This window comes from Phymastichus coffea, unplaced genomic scaffold (assembly GCF_024137745.1).
Source record: "Phymastichus coffea isolate CEN01 unplaced genomic scaffold, Cenicafe_Pcof_1.1 PCOF00077, whole genome shotgun sequence".
Lineage (NCBI taxonomy): Eukaryota > Metazoa > Arthropoda > Insecta > Hymenoptera > Eulophidae > Phymastichus > Phymastichus coffea.
Window position 1 is genome coordinate 490,275 of NW_026706888.1, and position 16,096 is coordinate 506,370.

General features: G+C 39.4%; 2 protein-coding genes across 2 annotated transcripts; one reads left to right on the forward strand and one right to left on the reverse strand.

Moving 5' to 3' along the window:
* Nucleotides 1-387: 387 nt before the first annotated feature.
* LOC131668357 (ran-binding protein 3) lies at nucleotides 388-4,214 on the reverse strand. The gene is made up of 5 exons (XM_058942451.1): nucleotides 4,140-4,214; nucleotides 3,837-3,929; nucleotides 3,612-3,734; nucleotides 2,689-3,422; nucleotides 388-2,122 (listed from the first exon to the last, which is right to left on the reverse strand). Exons 1-5 carry the CDS (start codon nucleotides 4,153-4,155, stop codon nucleotides 1,811-1,813), a joined length of 1,278 nt encoding a protein of 425 aa, XP_058798434.1. The 5' UTR covers nucleotides 4,156-4,214; the 3' UTR covers nucleotides 388-1,810.
* Nucleotides 4,215-4,305: 91 nt separating this feature from the next.
* Nucleotides 4,306-8,150, forward strand: LOC131668356 (another transcription unit protein). Its single transcript, XM_058942450.1, has 8 exons — nucleotides 4,306-4,460; nucleotides 4,942-5,089; nucleotides 5,295-6,127; nucleotides 6,207-6,574; nucleotides 6,663-6,904; nucleotides 6,978-7,329; nucleotides 7,408-7,612; nucleotides 7,765-8,150. Exons 1-8 carry the CDS (start codon nucleotides 4,427-4,429, stop codon nucleotides 7,950-7,952), a joined length of 2,370 nt encoding a protein of 789 aa, XP_058798433.1. The 5' UTR covers nucleotides 4,306-4,426; the 3' UTR covers nucleotides 7,953-8,150.
* Nucleotides 8,151-16,096: the final 7,946 nt, after the last annotated feature.

Below are 16,096 nucleotides of genomic sequence, written 5' to 3' on the forward strand. Positions count from 1 at the left end.
TAATTTATTTAATATTTTTTCATCCATTCAGCGACACTATTGCTACGTTAATTTCATTTTCTCCATGACATACGCGCTAAAGTTAAACCTGACGGCAATAATGTTATTTTAGGTAGTTATTCAATAAATTTTAAGTAATGTACTTTTGACACATGTTTATAATATAATTTCATCGATAATGAATTAATTTTTAAATATTCTACTTTTTGCATATACTAATATGTAAAACCTCAAAAATATGCATAATCAGAAGAATGAAATGAAGAAAATAACAAATGACAAATATGCCTCCCATGATTTAAATAAAGATCCAGGTTTATAAATTTTGAAAAAGCTAGTATAAGGATAAACTTAAAAGAAACAAAGAATAACACGTTTTTACTAGAGTGAGATTTTATTTACAGCTAAATATTGAACAATGTTATTACTGAAGTATTTAATGTCACGTTGCCATTCCATACAAAGTTTTAAACTGAGGAACTTGCGACAAAGTTGTTCAACCAGATAAGAGGTAGTAGTACAATGTTGAATCATTTTTTTTCACCTAAATCATCATTGTCATTCAAGTATTAAAGAATGCCTTTTTTTCTGAAGCACAAGCACTAATATTACCTTGAATTCTTTTGTTACTTTTCAATGACAATCTGTATTAATTTATTATCAGATTAGACTATATTCCTCATTAAAAATCTCTACCTAGCCAAACATTCACTCACATCACATGCACACTCTTGACCATACACAAACGACTTTTTTAAATCCTCGACTCTATTCAGAATTACTCGTGTGAACCCGCTTCTTTATGTTTTAATAATAATATCGCCGGTACACAAAAGTTTAGAATCTTGCTCTGCCTTCTTTTTGTTTTTTTAAATATTTTGATGGTGTTCTACTATATAATTGAGATAAAAAATGTAAGTATTCAAAAAACGACTCAATAAACTCATTTTAGTGTTGCGTTTCATATTACATCGTTTATCATGAGTGTAAAGAAAAAACACTTTTCAATCCATATTATTATGCACGTATTATGAGTTTTGCTCGCAGGAATGATTAGAAAGAGACTAATTCACATATAATGGAGGAAAAAACGTTAGAAAAGAGAAGGAAGGAAAATGTTTGACTGCTTTACAAAAAAAATCCATCATCCTTCTTTCCCTTTCAGCAAAGTAAAACACAACGAATATCGATTAAGTTTACTGACTCAAAGTATTTACGTCCGTATTCGTAAATGTCGGCTCTTTCATATATATAAGGTAAATCGACATTCTTTTTTCTTTCACTTAACAGGCCTGTTTGGATAACTTCCATGGAGTTTTTTTACGGTCTCTGAGAAAAAATTAAACCGTCTCATTTGACATACTTTAAGTTAGTATTTTATAGTGGCAAATTTGCGATTCGCTGGATAGTTTGAATTAATAATTTCTGAAATTCGATTATACACACTACCGATAAGTACAGTAATTCATCGTTTTCAACAAGCGATAAAAATATCATCACCGTCGCGCCAATGATATGAACTAGCTATCCAAAAAAATTCACTCTAAAATAAATAAAAGTAAATCAAAAAAGAATTTACTATACTCCATCGACAAGTTTTTAGAACCATCAATAAATATAAATTCCTTGACAAAAGGACATTTATCAAAATATCGTTTCTTTTACCAACGTGCGACGATTCACAAAAGAACGATGCAAGCGACTTTCGTATTTTACAGTAAAACTGCAATACGCTCACAAAGAAATACTGTCCTCGAAAATAAAATATTGGAAAAAGGTCCCAGCGAATCGCAATTAGGATTGGCGGACTTCAGTGCTCAGTGGCGAGTTTCTTAGGTTTCCGTTCTTGAGCACGTGTCAGTCGTTGCATGAGTAAGTTGTGCAACTGCTCAACTTCCTTTTGGGCGGCCTGCACCACGAATATGCGAATCTCGCCTTGAGCATCCATCGCCGTCAGTCGTAATGATTTTGGTCCTGCGCGCTCGGCTGTCATGCCTGGCCACACTTTTGTATTGAGTACGAGGCGTTGAGTTCCTGCTGCTCGACCAATTAAACGCGATTCATCGTCCTTGTCGTTCAACCGCAGAAAACCTCGACCTCGCTCTTGGTAGCTACTCGTCGCCTGTAATCATAAATTGCAAATTAGTCGGGAGTTCAAAGTGCCATTGTAGATACGCATTCCATCTTAAAAGAAAATGAATTCATAATTTTCAAGCAATCTATTGACCTCTATTATTCATAGATTATTTCCAAGTTTCTACATGTTAATTAACAGTATTATATATCTAAAAAAACTAATATTTATCTATTTACATTTTTATTTGATAGTAATATTTTTTTTTCCATAATCATAATTGAGTTCCAATCAATTTCAATTGAGAAAAATTTCTCTAGCAAAACTGAATCTTTCAGTAATATATTACGCAATAAAATGCTGTAAAAACTATTATTGACTAATGGAACATTTGAATAAAATACAAACATGTCATTAGTAAAAAGGACATTTAGAGTTTACAGTTGACTGTGAGTAAATTTCCAAATATATTTGTGACAATATAAATATTTCTAAAAAAGAATAATGAATTTTTCATATCCATTATTCATACTAAACAAAGAATATAAATAGACTCTACCAAAATCTTTTATAATTTTAATCACTAAAATCAATTTGCTCTAAAGCACACTTACTTTGTCAAAAGCAAAAAGTTTGCAATTGATTTGTAAAACGTTCGTTTCATCTTCCTCACCAGTCAACAGAGCCACTTCACTATATTTTCTCTTGTTAGCACGATTAGCTTCTTCAAGCTCATGTGCTGCCTCTGACAATGTTAAACTTGGTTTGCTATCATTTGAAGTTTTACAAACAGCTGCTGCATTAGAGAACATTAATTCTGAAGAAGAAGATCCATTTGCATTTGTTGGTTCTTCTTTGACCTCTTCTTTCTCAGAACTGTCAGAACTATCTGCATTATGTGCCACAGCAACTCGCTCCTTAAGATTCTGACCAAATACAAAACTTGATGCTTTTGATGCACCTGCAGTCACTGCACTACTAAAACTATTTTCATTCTCCTTGGCATTCGTACTTTTACTTAATGCCAAAAACTTAGGCACTTCTTTTTCTTTTTCCTCTTCTTTTTCATCCTTATCTTTTTCCTCCTTGTCATTTTCATCCTTGGTACCTTTTTCTGCATCTTCATCTTTGTTGCTTTCACTGTGAGCTGCTGACTCTCCATCCTCCAAATCATCAGTGACTTTGGAAAAAGGATTTTGAAATTTCGATGGCTTTAACACACTTTTGGCTGATGTGCCACAACTTGTGACTGAACTCAATGCTGATGGCCTCAACAAAGAAGTTTTTGGTTTACTACTACAGCTAGATTTCTCTGAAAATGTACTAGATCCAGGAAGAAATGCTGATGCTATAACCCAATTCAAACAATAAAATTTCAATATACAATATCTATGAATATTGTAGAACAAAAAAGTAATAATCAAAATGTGCTGATTGAGCAGTGCCAGAATTCAAAATAGAATGAACTACAGTTCTAAAAGAGTATGCAAAGTACACAAATATGTTTGGTAGCTCTTATTGTAAGATTTATAAATACCTTTTAATGTAAACAACCTTTTGCTCTTTTTGTCTGGTGATTTTGAAACTGAGTTGTGCGGTAAACTATTTGATGAGGAGGAGTTGTCGGAATCTTTTTCAGCAGATCCCTTCTCCACCTCATCTAAAACCAAAAAACCACCCATCAAGTGAAATCAACTACCCACCATGTGTATATGCGTGTGTGGATTCAATCTAACACCTGGTCAGAACATATTAATCATACCATTGACAGAGTTATCGCTAGACTCGTCCGGGCTATGAAATTTCATAGTGACCATCGGCTCAGGTTCTTTGCTCGTCTCCTCGTTGCTGCTTTCTGCAAATAGAAAATTTAATAATTCATTGTCGCGGACAACGTGTATCCGGCGTCCTCGTGGCTTTCACGAAAACTCCTACGAAAAATTAGTCCCGTTTCGTCTATTTTTTAAACATAAGAGTGTTAACGAAAAGAATGAGATAAATAAAAAATGATACTATCGTTTTGTAATTTCAGAACTTTCAGAAGAAAGCCGAAAGCTTAACGCACCCTTGCAGTCCGCCATGTTTGCGCTCACCGCCGAGCAATGTACTTGTCGATTGTGTCGCGAGCTCGCGAGCGCGACTCGCCAGCGACGATCCGACGATATTCGGTTTTCGGATTCAATGGTTCACTTTGAAATGGAAAGTGGCGACATCTTAATCGGGGGTTACCAACAGAGGCAACAAGCAACAGAATAGTTTGGTTTGATCGCTTTATATTTGTCTAGAACTATAACCTTGAAGAAGTTGCTTAAACACGATATTTTTGTTATTGATGTTATAAATTTTAAAAACATGCCACCTAATCAAGATTCTAGTGGAGAATCTGGTAAATATTTACTGTAATTTCATGTTAAATTATTTATTGTAATTTGGCAGTTGAATCGTCAGTTTTACAATTTTAACCTAAACAGTGTTGTTTTATTAAATAAACTGATATGCATTGTAAATTTTTTTTTTTTGTGTAAGATCTTGGTTAATTAATTCATAATTTTAGTACACTATTTTCAAGAAAATTCTACCTAATTTATTCAACTTGATTGTTACATATGATTACATTGGGACAATGTTCTCTCGGTTGTTGAAAAAATTTTAGTGAAAGAAGCAATTCAGCAGCATTCTTTTATTAAGATTTCCAAATAAAATATCTTTAATCAATAAGAAATTTAATGACAATTATTTTTTAAATAGTATGCTAAAGTTTTAATTACATTCAGTTTATCAACTTCCTTTTCATACAAATTTGTTCTTAAATGTAATTTCCTATATAATATTAAAAATAATTAAAACACATGGTATTTAATTTGTAGGATCAGATTCAGATAGTGGCTCAGTATCATCAGGTAGCCATGTCTCTTCTAAAGCACGTTCAGGTACTCCAGGTTCTCGACATACAAGGTCTCCCTCAGCTCCAGGCAGCCACAAGTCTGAAAGTCCTAAGTCAACAGGTACTAAAGGGTAAGAGTAGATAACTATACTTTTTACACAATGTTAAACTTTGTATTATATCATTCTCATCGAACAAATTAAATTTTTTAATTCAAAGTCAAGTGGTAAATTCTCTTTAATAATAAAACAAAGTAGATATTTCTTATCTACTACAATCTTCGTGGAAATAAAATCTTAATTTTATGTTTTTTAAACTTGTAAAATTGAATTGCAGGTCTCCGCAGCATCGCTCAGCATCAAATTCTCCTAAAAGCCATAGATCTGGTAGCCACGTGTCACGCGCCAGTAATAGATCAGGCAGTCCAGCAAGTAACAGATCTGGTAGTCCAGCTTCTCAAGGTAGCCGTCGTTCAGGCAGTCGAGGAAGCAATCGGTCGGGTAGTCACGTCTCTCAAGCAAGTAACAGATCTGGAAGTCATGTTTCAAGAGCAAGCAACAGATTAGGAAGTAGAACATCAAGGGGGAGTAATAGATCAGGGAGTCACACTAGTAACAGGTCAGGCAGCAGAGCATCAAGAGCGAGTAACAGGTCGGGAAGTAAGACCTCAAGAGCAAGCAATAGATCAGGAAGTAAAAATTCAAGAGTGAGTAACAGATCAGGGAGTAGGACCTCAAGAGCTAGCAATAGATCTGGTAGTAGAGGTTCAAATGCGAGTAAAAGATCAGGCAGTCAGACATCGAATGCCAGCAGACGATCCGTTAGATCTGGCAGTCAAGCAAGTAAAAGATCAGGCAGTCATGTCTCGCAGAGATCTAGAAGTCGTTCTGGGAGTCAGACGTCCAGACGATCCGGTAGCCAGACGACTAGAAGATCCGGAAGTCGAGCTTCTAAAAGATCTGGTAGTCAAACGAGTAGACGCTCCGACAGTCAGACAAGCAGAAGATCATCGTCTGCTAGCTCAAGAAAGAGCATGAGATCCAGAAGTGGATCTGCTGATAGCAAAAGATCTGGCAGTGGATCAAGGAAAAGTGGCAGCCCCAAGTCAAGGAAATCAAGAAGCCCTGATAAAAGCGACGATGATTCTGAAAAATCACTAAAGATCGCAGGTACGCCTTGTCGAGCTTTACTCATACCATTTCCTTCATTTACAAATGTTAGACTATGATTTCTTTCTGTATATTTAAGCTGACGACAGCGGCAAGAAAAGGCCAAAAGAGAGCGACGATTCTGGCTCGGAAAGCGAACATATAACCAAAAAGAAACGAAGCCAACTTATTGATTCAGATTCCGAGCCCGATGATGAAATGAATCGTGCAACGAATGACACGATGGAGGATCTACCAACAGCTGACGCTCTGTTTGGTGATGCCGACGATATTAGCAGCGATGACGATGATGAGATAAAAGAAAGCGAGAAAGAAGGGGTAGCTATAAAGAAAAGTCGAAGTAGAAGCAAAAGCCGAAGCAAGAGCAGAAGCCGCAGTCGGAGCAGAAGCAGAAGTGGTAGTAGAGCAAGATCGCAAGAAAGACAGCAGCAAGCTGGTATTGAAGGTGTAAGTTTGTTTCTAACGCTATTATTATTTTATACAAATATAAATGTTTAATCTATCATTGTAATATTTGTCTTCTTTCGATTATTAGGACGAAGAGAAAGTGAAGGAAGAAGAGCCTGAACCACTTCCAGAGACCAGAATCGACGTAGAGATTCCAAAAATAACCACTGATCTCGGCCGTGAGATTCACTTTGTCAAACTACCTAATTTCTTATCAGTGGAAACTCGACCCTTTGATACTGAAACATATGAAGATGAAATCGATGAAGAAGAAACTTTGGACGAAGAAGGTCGCGCTAGGCTCAAACTTAAAGTTGAGAACACGATTAGGTTAGCAGAACGTCAAATTTTTATTTACAATAACACGATACAAAAATTTATATATTTAATTAATTTCCATCAGATGGAAAGAAATATACAATCCCGAAACCGGTAAAATGGACAGGCTAAGCAACGCCAGAGTAGTTAGATGGTCAGACGGCAGTATGTCACTACATCTTGGCTCAGAAATTTTCGATGTCTACAAACAACCTTTGCAAGGAGATCACAATCACCTATTCATTCGACAGGGTACTGGTTTGCAAGGTCAAGCAGTTTTTAGGACAAAACTTACTTTCCGTCCTCATTCGACCGAGTCATTTACGCATCGTAAGATGACTATGTCTTTAGCTGATCGATCACAGAAAACAACTGGTATTAAAGTTCTATCTCACGTGGGTATGAATCCTGACCAGAATAAATACGAGATGATTAAGGTAAAAATTTATGACAAATCATGAATAAAATAACATTTAGACGTGAAAATGAAATGTTTGTTAAATTACGTCTTGCAGAAAGAGGAAGAAAAACTACGCATGGCAATGCGAGCTCAATCGAAGCCTAAGAAAGAAAGGAGTGGTGGCAGAGGAGCTAATCGTGCGGCAGCTCATTACAGTAATGATCCTTATCACGATGAGAATTCTGATGATGAAAATGCTATTTCGCTTTCGGCTATCAAGAATCAATTCAAGAAATCTGCTGCTGGTGGTGTTTCACAATGTACGTTTATTTCTAATTATTATTATTATTATTGATCAAAATTAATAATATTATTGATCAAGTATACCGATTTGAATTTACTCACAAAATGGCAATTACAATGATTTCTTAGTAATCCAATACGTTAATATAAAATCATCGTCGTTTTTCAGTGGCAAATAACATTTATTCATCGGATGAAGAAGGATCGGACTTTGAGGCAGGTCGAACAAAGAAACACAATAAGAGTAAAGCTCTTAAAGATTCAGACGAAGAGTCAAAGTCAGGTTCAGAGGAAGAAGAATCTGCAAGTAACGAGGAGAATGAAGCAGCAGAAAAAAGTAATAGCGAAGATGAATAGACTTAGGAACTTTCATCATGTAATTACACACATATTGTAACTGTATTTTATATCGTAAGACAAGACTACGAAATATAAAAGGAAGAAATTGTTTTCATAATTAATGATTTCTAACTTCATTTAAAATTCTTTCTATTTACCACAAAAAAAATTGTTAAAAACAAAGAAAAAAAGATGTAAATAAACAAGAAGCGAAATTATCAGTTTGTAGAATACGTTTTTATTTTATTATAGAAGTTACAGTCAATTTTCCTTACAAGTATATCAACTATTATCATGAAATCATTAACTCCTTGAGAACATCACCGCTGGTACGTTATCTCGTTTCGCACAAAACGCACGTATAATCGTTTTCCACAAAGAGGCATCGTGGAATAGAAGCATAGCAGCAGCAACCTAAACCCTCGCATGAAAACAATATGTACGCGAGAGTTTCAATCAGATGACAATCGAGGATTTGGGGAAACTGCGTGCAAACGTCGTCTCTCTGCCGCTTTATCACGGGCACGTAAAAGAAAAAGATGTTTCACGATTGTGCGGCTTCTCGTCGCGTCGTAAACTAACTGCAATGCTTGATCGCGCGTTGAGGAATTGTCTGGACATATGAAGAGGGGAAGACTGCATTCATGCACTTATCATCTATATATACGCTTTTTTCTTGCAATACTTTTTTAATTCTTCAACAGACTATAATTATCGTTAAATTTTATACCTTTCGAAGATCATTTCAAAACTGACGATATAGTCTCTCCTACTTATTGGCTGTTTATTATTTGTCGAGAATACAAGACGAGTATTTTACTATAACTATCACAACTTTGATAGCATCAACTTTGATTCACTGTAATTTCCAAAATATATCTATTCAATGTACATAGGCAATACGATAATAATAATCATTTTAGATCTGAGTATCTATATATAACTTACTTATCTATACGTACTTAAGCCAACGAAATAAAAAATAATATATTTCACAGATGACAGATGAATAAGTCATTCAATCGATTACAAATTAGTAAATAAATATAAGTCAATTTTTTTCAAATATCAAATACTATATTAGTAAATTAAAAAGAAAAGAATCATCTTTTGCCTATGAATATCACGACGTACAGACAAAACTAAATTTGTTTACGATGTGCAGACTTATACACTTAACGTTATAATTAATTACGCTTACAATGTATAATAAATTGTTTGTATATAAAAGTAATCGTTGGAGATAAATAAACGAACGCAGCTTATCACATTATAAGGGGTGGTGTGCGATAATTCTTTCGAACTTGTTTCTTTCTTACGGAAGTATTGAAGAGATCTCGAGCATATATAAAAAAGTTTGTAAGGCAGTTGGATATAAATGCTTTTAAAAATGCTATGTAATTCATGTGATTCGCAAAGTAAACCTCCGTATAAACCTCTCATCGGGCAAAAAATTTATTGCTTGTTCGAAACTTGAATGTACATATTTAAAAGTCCTGTATAAATCAGTTTGAATTACAAAATTACGAAACGTGCATGTAAATTTGTTTTATCAAAACGATTGAAAAATCAGTCGCATTGTGAAAAATAAGAATAGAAACAAAAATCTCGCCGCACGTTTTACAGCAGAAAATCTCGCCGCTGTTTATATCGTTATAATAAAGTTGTGATTGTTTAAAAAGTTAGGAAAGAAGAAAAAAGTTATCTAGGTTGTAGTATGTACAGGTATGTTTGTGTGTGTGTGTGTGTCTGTGTGTGTGTGGGAACGAGGAGATGCGCATGCGAGCGTATGTGTATGTGAGTGTACGTGTGTATATATGGAATCCCATGGAGCTATGGAGCTGCTGCATCACCGCCGCCGCCGCTTTACAGATCGGTCTCAAGCACCCGCGGGGCTATCAAATCTCAGCAAGCCTGTAATCAGAAATTGAGCATTGTTTTAAAAAACTTGCAGCGTCGATTCGTTAAAAAAATCCAAAGCAAAGGCAAAAACCCGATTACCTCATTTCATTACGAACAAGAGTAAAGAAAAAAGTCTCTCCCTCGGTTCGTCGATAAGTAACAGCCGCTCACGATCGCTCTCCCGCAATTTTATCTCGTTACACGCAAAGCGAGCGCGCTAAACGTAAAAGCTCGACTCGCCTATCAATTGAGCCTCAATTATTCGCGCTCCCCGACCGACCGACCGACCGAGAGGTAATGGATCCCATATCTCTCTCTTTCTCTCTCTCGCCGTGCAAAATAAAGAGGAAAGAGGAAGAAGAAGATCGGCGAAAGGTGAAGGTTGAGGTCGCGCGAGCGTTTCTTTTTTTTTTTATTTGGAGCGATAAAGTAGGGGGATGGAATTTATCGCCGATATTTTTTTTGAGATAGCGAGCAAGGAAATTTTTCTCAGACGTTTGCTGCACGAGAAAGTATTTCAGATTTTGAGGTTTGTATTTACGTAAGCGCTCGCGGGCAGAGTGTTTAATGATAATTTAGTGACGAATGTGTTTAGTTTTTGATAAATCATCCAAATAAGTCTATTGTTTTCTTTCGTTCTACATGTCAAACCACTTTTTTTTCTATACCTTCGGCGGAAAATCGATCAAATGGAGAATAAAAGTAACGCGATTCTGGTCGATGAAAAAGTGAAAAAGTGATTTTCCAATATGTGACCTTTGATCGAACGGTTCATCGAATCAAGGGTTCGTTCGTAATCACAACTTTGATAATGTAAATTCTTGAAGATCGCATTAAACAAATAATTTATCGTTTTCCATAAAAAAGAAAAATACCGTATTGTAAACGTCAACATTAGCCTCTGAACTTTCCTATACGCGAGTAAGCACAATCAATCGGTCACGCTAAGCCGTAGGTTTGGCCTCTGAGTCGTCCTCGTCTAAACCAGCCCGGCGTACACATCGATTTCACTCTTTGTTGTCCGGAGAAAACGCGCCACGAAATCCATCTGAAAAAGTAGCACGCGGCAGCCTCTTAACACCGGCGCAACGAACCAACAAAACCGGTCGAACTTTGAAATGGAAAGCTCCGATCGAAGAAAAAAATATACAAATGTGTGTATCCCTTCCGACGAAAATCACGGAGAATCGTGATTAATTCCTACACACTTCCTCCGAGCGCGGAGTTCGCCCTCTCGAACGGTACTTCGCTCACACTCTTAGCGTGCACGACAGGAAGCGAGCTCGTTACTGTTGCTGTCGGGCGATTAACTGCAAATGAACTTTTTCGCGAATTTATGTTTGTCCCCCCAGACGAATAAATCGACGGTTTGTCTCGAGCGCGAAAAACACGCCATTGTAAATACAAGTTGAAATTGAAGACGAAGATTCGCGGAAGTGTACAGTGAGGCATATTGATAATCGTCGAGGCGGCTTGAAAATTAATGAATATGGTAATGAATTTATTTATTATTCTCCCTCGACGTTGCGCACATTCGCTCTGTAGAATTAAAAATTGAATTTAATGAGCGACATTCAGTTACTAATCGCAGGATTCATTATTCACGTATGATTTTACTCACATCGCCGAGCACGATTATCAATTTGTTTTCGCATGCTAGTCATTCCGAAGAGCCTGAGCTTTGCAATTTCACAAATGCTGCAATAGCAGTTTTCATTGAACCAATCGACGGTAGGATTGAATTTGCGACATGAATAACGTAGACTCGACCACAATTATACAGAGTGACGATTAATGTGTCTTGTCTAGAATCGCCAATAGCCATGTAGTGGCCGAAACTGTACACCAAATCAATGCAAATAAATTAGCATTAAAATGATAATGCCGCTGAACGATGGGGAGTGTCGCAACATGTCATCTCTCGCAAAAAAAAATCCTTCGAATAGTACACCTTGTCAAGCTTGTCAAAAGCCTTCGTAGACAAACACTATAGAGAGACTACGCGCGAAAACAAGTCAACGACCCAATCAGTCTCTCTCTCTCTCTCCCTCCTTCCGGAAGCTCACAAGGCCTCCACAACGCGCATTCAATGTAAATACGAAAAGAAAATTCCCGCCGTGAGTACAGACTTGCACGCGCGATGCGTATGTGCGTGATCCGCCGCCGCCCTCGAGGTCAAGGCATAACAGTCGATCGAGGCTGCGTAACTTTTGCTTATGAACAACAATGGGATGTGGAGCGATGGCCCAGTTTATCCCGCGTCGAACGAAGTTACGGAGATTTTTTCCTTTTATTTCTATATCGACGGTAGGCGAATTTTCGACCCATCAAAATTGGATTCGGTCTGGAAGCGCTTTCACCGGCTAAAAAAATTCGTTCTCTCTTTTGCGCGTAATTGACGTTAACGCGAGGCGCAATTTTTCCCCGCTTACAATACCACGAAGCGAAATTCCCCTACGCGAATAAATCGAATAGCTCTCAGGAGGAAAAATTAAAGGAAAAACTTCGCCGACTAGACAAACACATTTCTCAGTGGCGCGCGAGAAGAGAGAGAGAGAGAGAGAGAGAGAGAGAGAGAGAGAGAGAGAGAGAGAGAGAGAGATTTGAAAGCTTCGCGAAAAACCTGTTTACTGGTGGGCAAAAAAAAGGTCGCTGCGATCGGCACGAAGAAGCAGCGGAAAATAAAGAAGACACACGCGCCCGGCCGCATCATCCGTTTACATACGCACCTAAATTACACTGCCTACTGGCGTAATTCAAAAAGCATCTCCCTTATACAGCCAGCGCTAAGATTAGTAGTCCAACCGAGATTTTACGCCAATATCGAACAACGCACGATCGCTCGACGCGCCTGCGAGACTTTGGACTTTCAGCTTTGAATATTTTTCGTTGTACCGCTACAACGCGTCGTCGCTCGCTTTGCGCTGCATTCTTCCACAGCACTTTTCATTTGAAGAAACTGTCGACGACATCGACGGAGCTCCCAAGACCAAGATACTCTCGGTTGTTGCTTTGCGCAATCGACTCGCGTTTGACGAACTTGTCGTTCGAATCGACGTTCAAAGCGATCGCGACGCGAAAACAAGCAAACACATTCACGAGCGTCCCGTCTCTCGATACAACGCTCGCAACAAGTGTCAGACTCTCTCGCTTGGCATTCTCGACGCTCGAATAGGCCTCGACCCGTTGCTCGCTTTAAAGGGGCGATAAACTTGTCCTTAAAGAGTTATAAGACCCGTAACGACGACGCCAGATGAAGTTGAGCGCGAAAAATAGCATATTACGCCGACTGCCCAAGGCTGCGCGCAGAGGAAGAGACGCGGCGCTCGATTCTCTAATACGCGCGCGCGGCAGTTTGTAGTCTCTCCAAAGCGTTATTTAAGTGACACTCATGTCGCCTAATGAAAATTCATCGCACGGAAATGTGGCAGCAGATTTTTGAAGATTCGCGCGCGAGATACGGACAAGTAACTAATGTGCGCTTTATGTTTCCATTGCTGTTTACGATTTGATCGGAGCACGTATAGCCGAACGCACTTGTCAAATTTGGATTCTCGCAGTGGAAAACTTGAGCTTCAAGGGCCTTTTAGGGCCTCCTCGCTCGTCCAGACACGTTCAGCCACGCAGCTAATCCCGACAACGAAAAGCATCGCGTACGCTCGCACCTGTGCACAGGTATACCGATGGCCTTGACTGCGCCATTGAATTAATGACGAGCAGGCGCCTCCTTCGAAAATCACCGTTTGCTAATTTGTCGCTCCAGCGGCTGTAAATTTCACGCAGACTCTTATCTTCTGCGCCTTTTTGGCGCGCGCTTTCGTTTTTGTTCATTCACGCGAAAAAAAATAAATAAATAAAAAAATAAAAAAAAAAAAAAAATTGGTTTTGATTAATGGTGCTCTCGTGAATAGTCCGCTTCGTAATTTACTCGCGCGCGTGCAGCTTAGCAAATAGTTATCCGCAAAACCATTTTGTTTTACGACTGGGCGGCTACGAAATTTGTAACCGATAATTGAATTTCTGTCGGGACGCGTTCTATTGTTTTATTCAATCGATTGTAATTTATCTCTTTTCAACGTTTTTCCCGATGTTTATCAACATGCCGTGATTTATGAAACCTGCCATACATTTTTGTTCTAAATCAATTAGTATTGAACTCGGATGTCTGTTCTGAAGGGACGAGGAGTTTGGCATGGTAACAAGAGAGCTCGATCAAAAGCTTTTCCTCCAAGGAACACAATAAAAACGTCCATCTTCGCATTGCATGAAAACACCTCGTGTTGCCAACAACACTTTCCCCAATAAAAAAAGTACCATAAAACAGCAATTGGAAAGCAATAAAATACAAGGTATTTCATATATACCTTTGAAGCCTCGAGGCGTATTGATACACGCGCACACAATGATTATGCAAATGAAATGGGAGCGATAATAAAATGCAGAGAGCGAGGTAGTGAAACACATTTGAATTTAGCTGTTGAGAAAGCTCTCGCGAGCAATTAGCTTAGCGGCGAGTTTACCTCTCTTTAGCATCAATTCGCATTGTGAGCGGAGTCAGCAGCCGGCAAATTAGAGTCGTTTTAAGAATACAATGCGCAAAAGCTGCGCGAGGAATTAGAATCCAATTTTCACTTTCTACATTTCGCTGTCTAGCTTCGGCTTTATATGGATCGATAGGATATTACTTGGCGCGCCTTGAATATCAAAGCGCCATCGAGCCTAGAAAGCGAAGAAGCGAGTACAGAGAGTATCGAGCGGCGGCCCCGACTGTGCGATTCTTCGTTGCGATCGCGAGGAAAGTTATCGCGCTCGCCGTACGATAATCCGTGCGCGAGCTTTGCCGCGACGAACCGAAGCTTCGGCCACTCGAAGCAACCCTGCAGCGCGGGAAGCACCGCGCCCTCAAATCGATCGCCACACGCGCACACCCACTCGAGCCGCATCCCATCCGGTTCCGCAGCCGAATAGCCAATGAGGCGCGAGTTGAGAATTAGGTCAATGCGAAATTCTCTCCGTAACGATGACCCGATTCCTAGCGAGCTCTGCAATGCGAACCCGGCAACGCCGATCCAGTGAAACGACCAACGCGAAAAACCAAAGACCCAATCAAGCGGCCTAAAAGATTGCGGTCTCGAATGTGGCCGCGACGGCGACCCGTTACACACGTGAGCGTCGCAAAAGTAACGTCCCGCGTGCGCCGGCACTAAATATCTCGGAGAAGCGCTCGGGCAAGTCGACGCCCATAATGCCGATAACAAAGAAGGCGCGCCTCTGTCTGTGCGCGCGGATATCGCCGAGACTCTATATAGCGATGAAGCGTGCAAGTTCTACCTGCTTCGGTCTCCGGCTCGGCTCTACATCCGTGCTTTCCCGGCCCACGTACGCCTAGGAATGCTTCGGCGTCGCGCGCGCATCCCCGTCGCCGCTTGGAAAATTGCTGCCACGTCCCTCGCCTCCCGAGTCAGCGGTGATAACGACGACTGATTAGAAATACCGATTCACGTTCTTTCGCGGTAGAAAGATCGTCTCCAGTTTTGTTTTTCGATTGTCATTATAATTGTTTATCGTTTCGAAAATCGAGAAGTGCAACATCACTTAAGAACATTCTGATCGTGGTGTAACTGTCATCTTCATACCATACGACCACTACGTAAATTTGATAACGATTTACGAAACGAACTTTCGTCAACTTAAGCTTAAAGAAATACGAGTAAAAAATATAAGTAAAATATGAGCCACCCGCGAGGAAGCCAACAGTAAATCCACAATCGCTAAAGAGGTAAGCCCATAAAAACAACTGTCGAATCGCACGCACTGTCAAGAGCAAAGCTCACTTGCCTCGAGAAAAAACAGTCGTGCTACTTAGCTGGCGATGCGTGCCGAAATCAAATCGACGAAACAAAAGACAAACGGGTGAGTCAGCCGGGATAAGGAAAGAGGAGAAAGGCGCGTGCAGCGGGCAAACAAGGCACAGCGGAGCGCGCTAAGAGAGCAGAGTGCACAGATCGATTTTTCGTGGCTCCGGATATTGCGACAGCCGCTGCGGCAAAAGTCGTCGCGCTGCGGAGAGCCGCAACCGCGCGCGGCGAGAGAGGCTGTCGGGGCCGGCTCTTTCTTCCAAAATGGAACGTTCAGCGGCGGAATACGGCGGACGTCAATCCCGCGTCAATTTCGCCAAAATTAAAAACTCTCCGTTCGCCATCGACTCGAGCTCGATTTGAGGATGCTTCGGTAAGCGCGTCAAACTTGAGACTCTTCTT

Excerpts from the sequence above, each read along its gene's own strand:
- LOC131668357 (XM_058942451.1), bottom strand. Across the intron at positions 3,735-3,836 it reads TAGCGATAACTCTGTCAATG|ATGAGGTGGAGAAGGGATCT; the intron begins GTATGATTAATA and ends TTTTGGTTTTAG. Across the intron at positions 2,123-2,688 it reads AACTTTTTGCTTTTGACAAA|GCGACGAGTAGCTACCAAGA; the intron begins GTAAGTGTGCTT and ends TTATGATTACAG.
- LOC131668356 (XM_058942450.1), top strand. The coding sequence starts at position 4,427 with ATGCCACCTAATCAAGATTCTAGTGGAGAATCTG. Across the intron at positions 4,461-4,941 it reads AGATTCTAGTGGAGAATCTG|GATCAGATTCAGATAGTGGC; the intron begins GTAAATATTTAC and ends TTTAATTTGTAG. Across the intron at positions 7,330-7,407 it reads ATAAATACGAGATGATTAAG|AAAGAGGAAGAAAAACTACG; the intron begins GTAAAAATTTAT and ends TACGTCTTGCAG.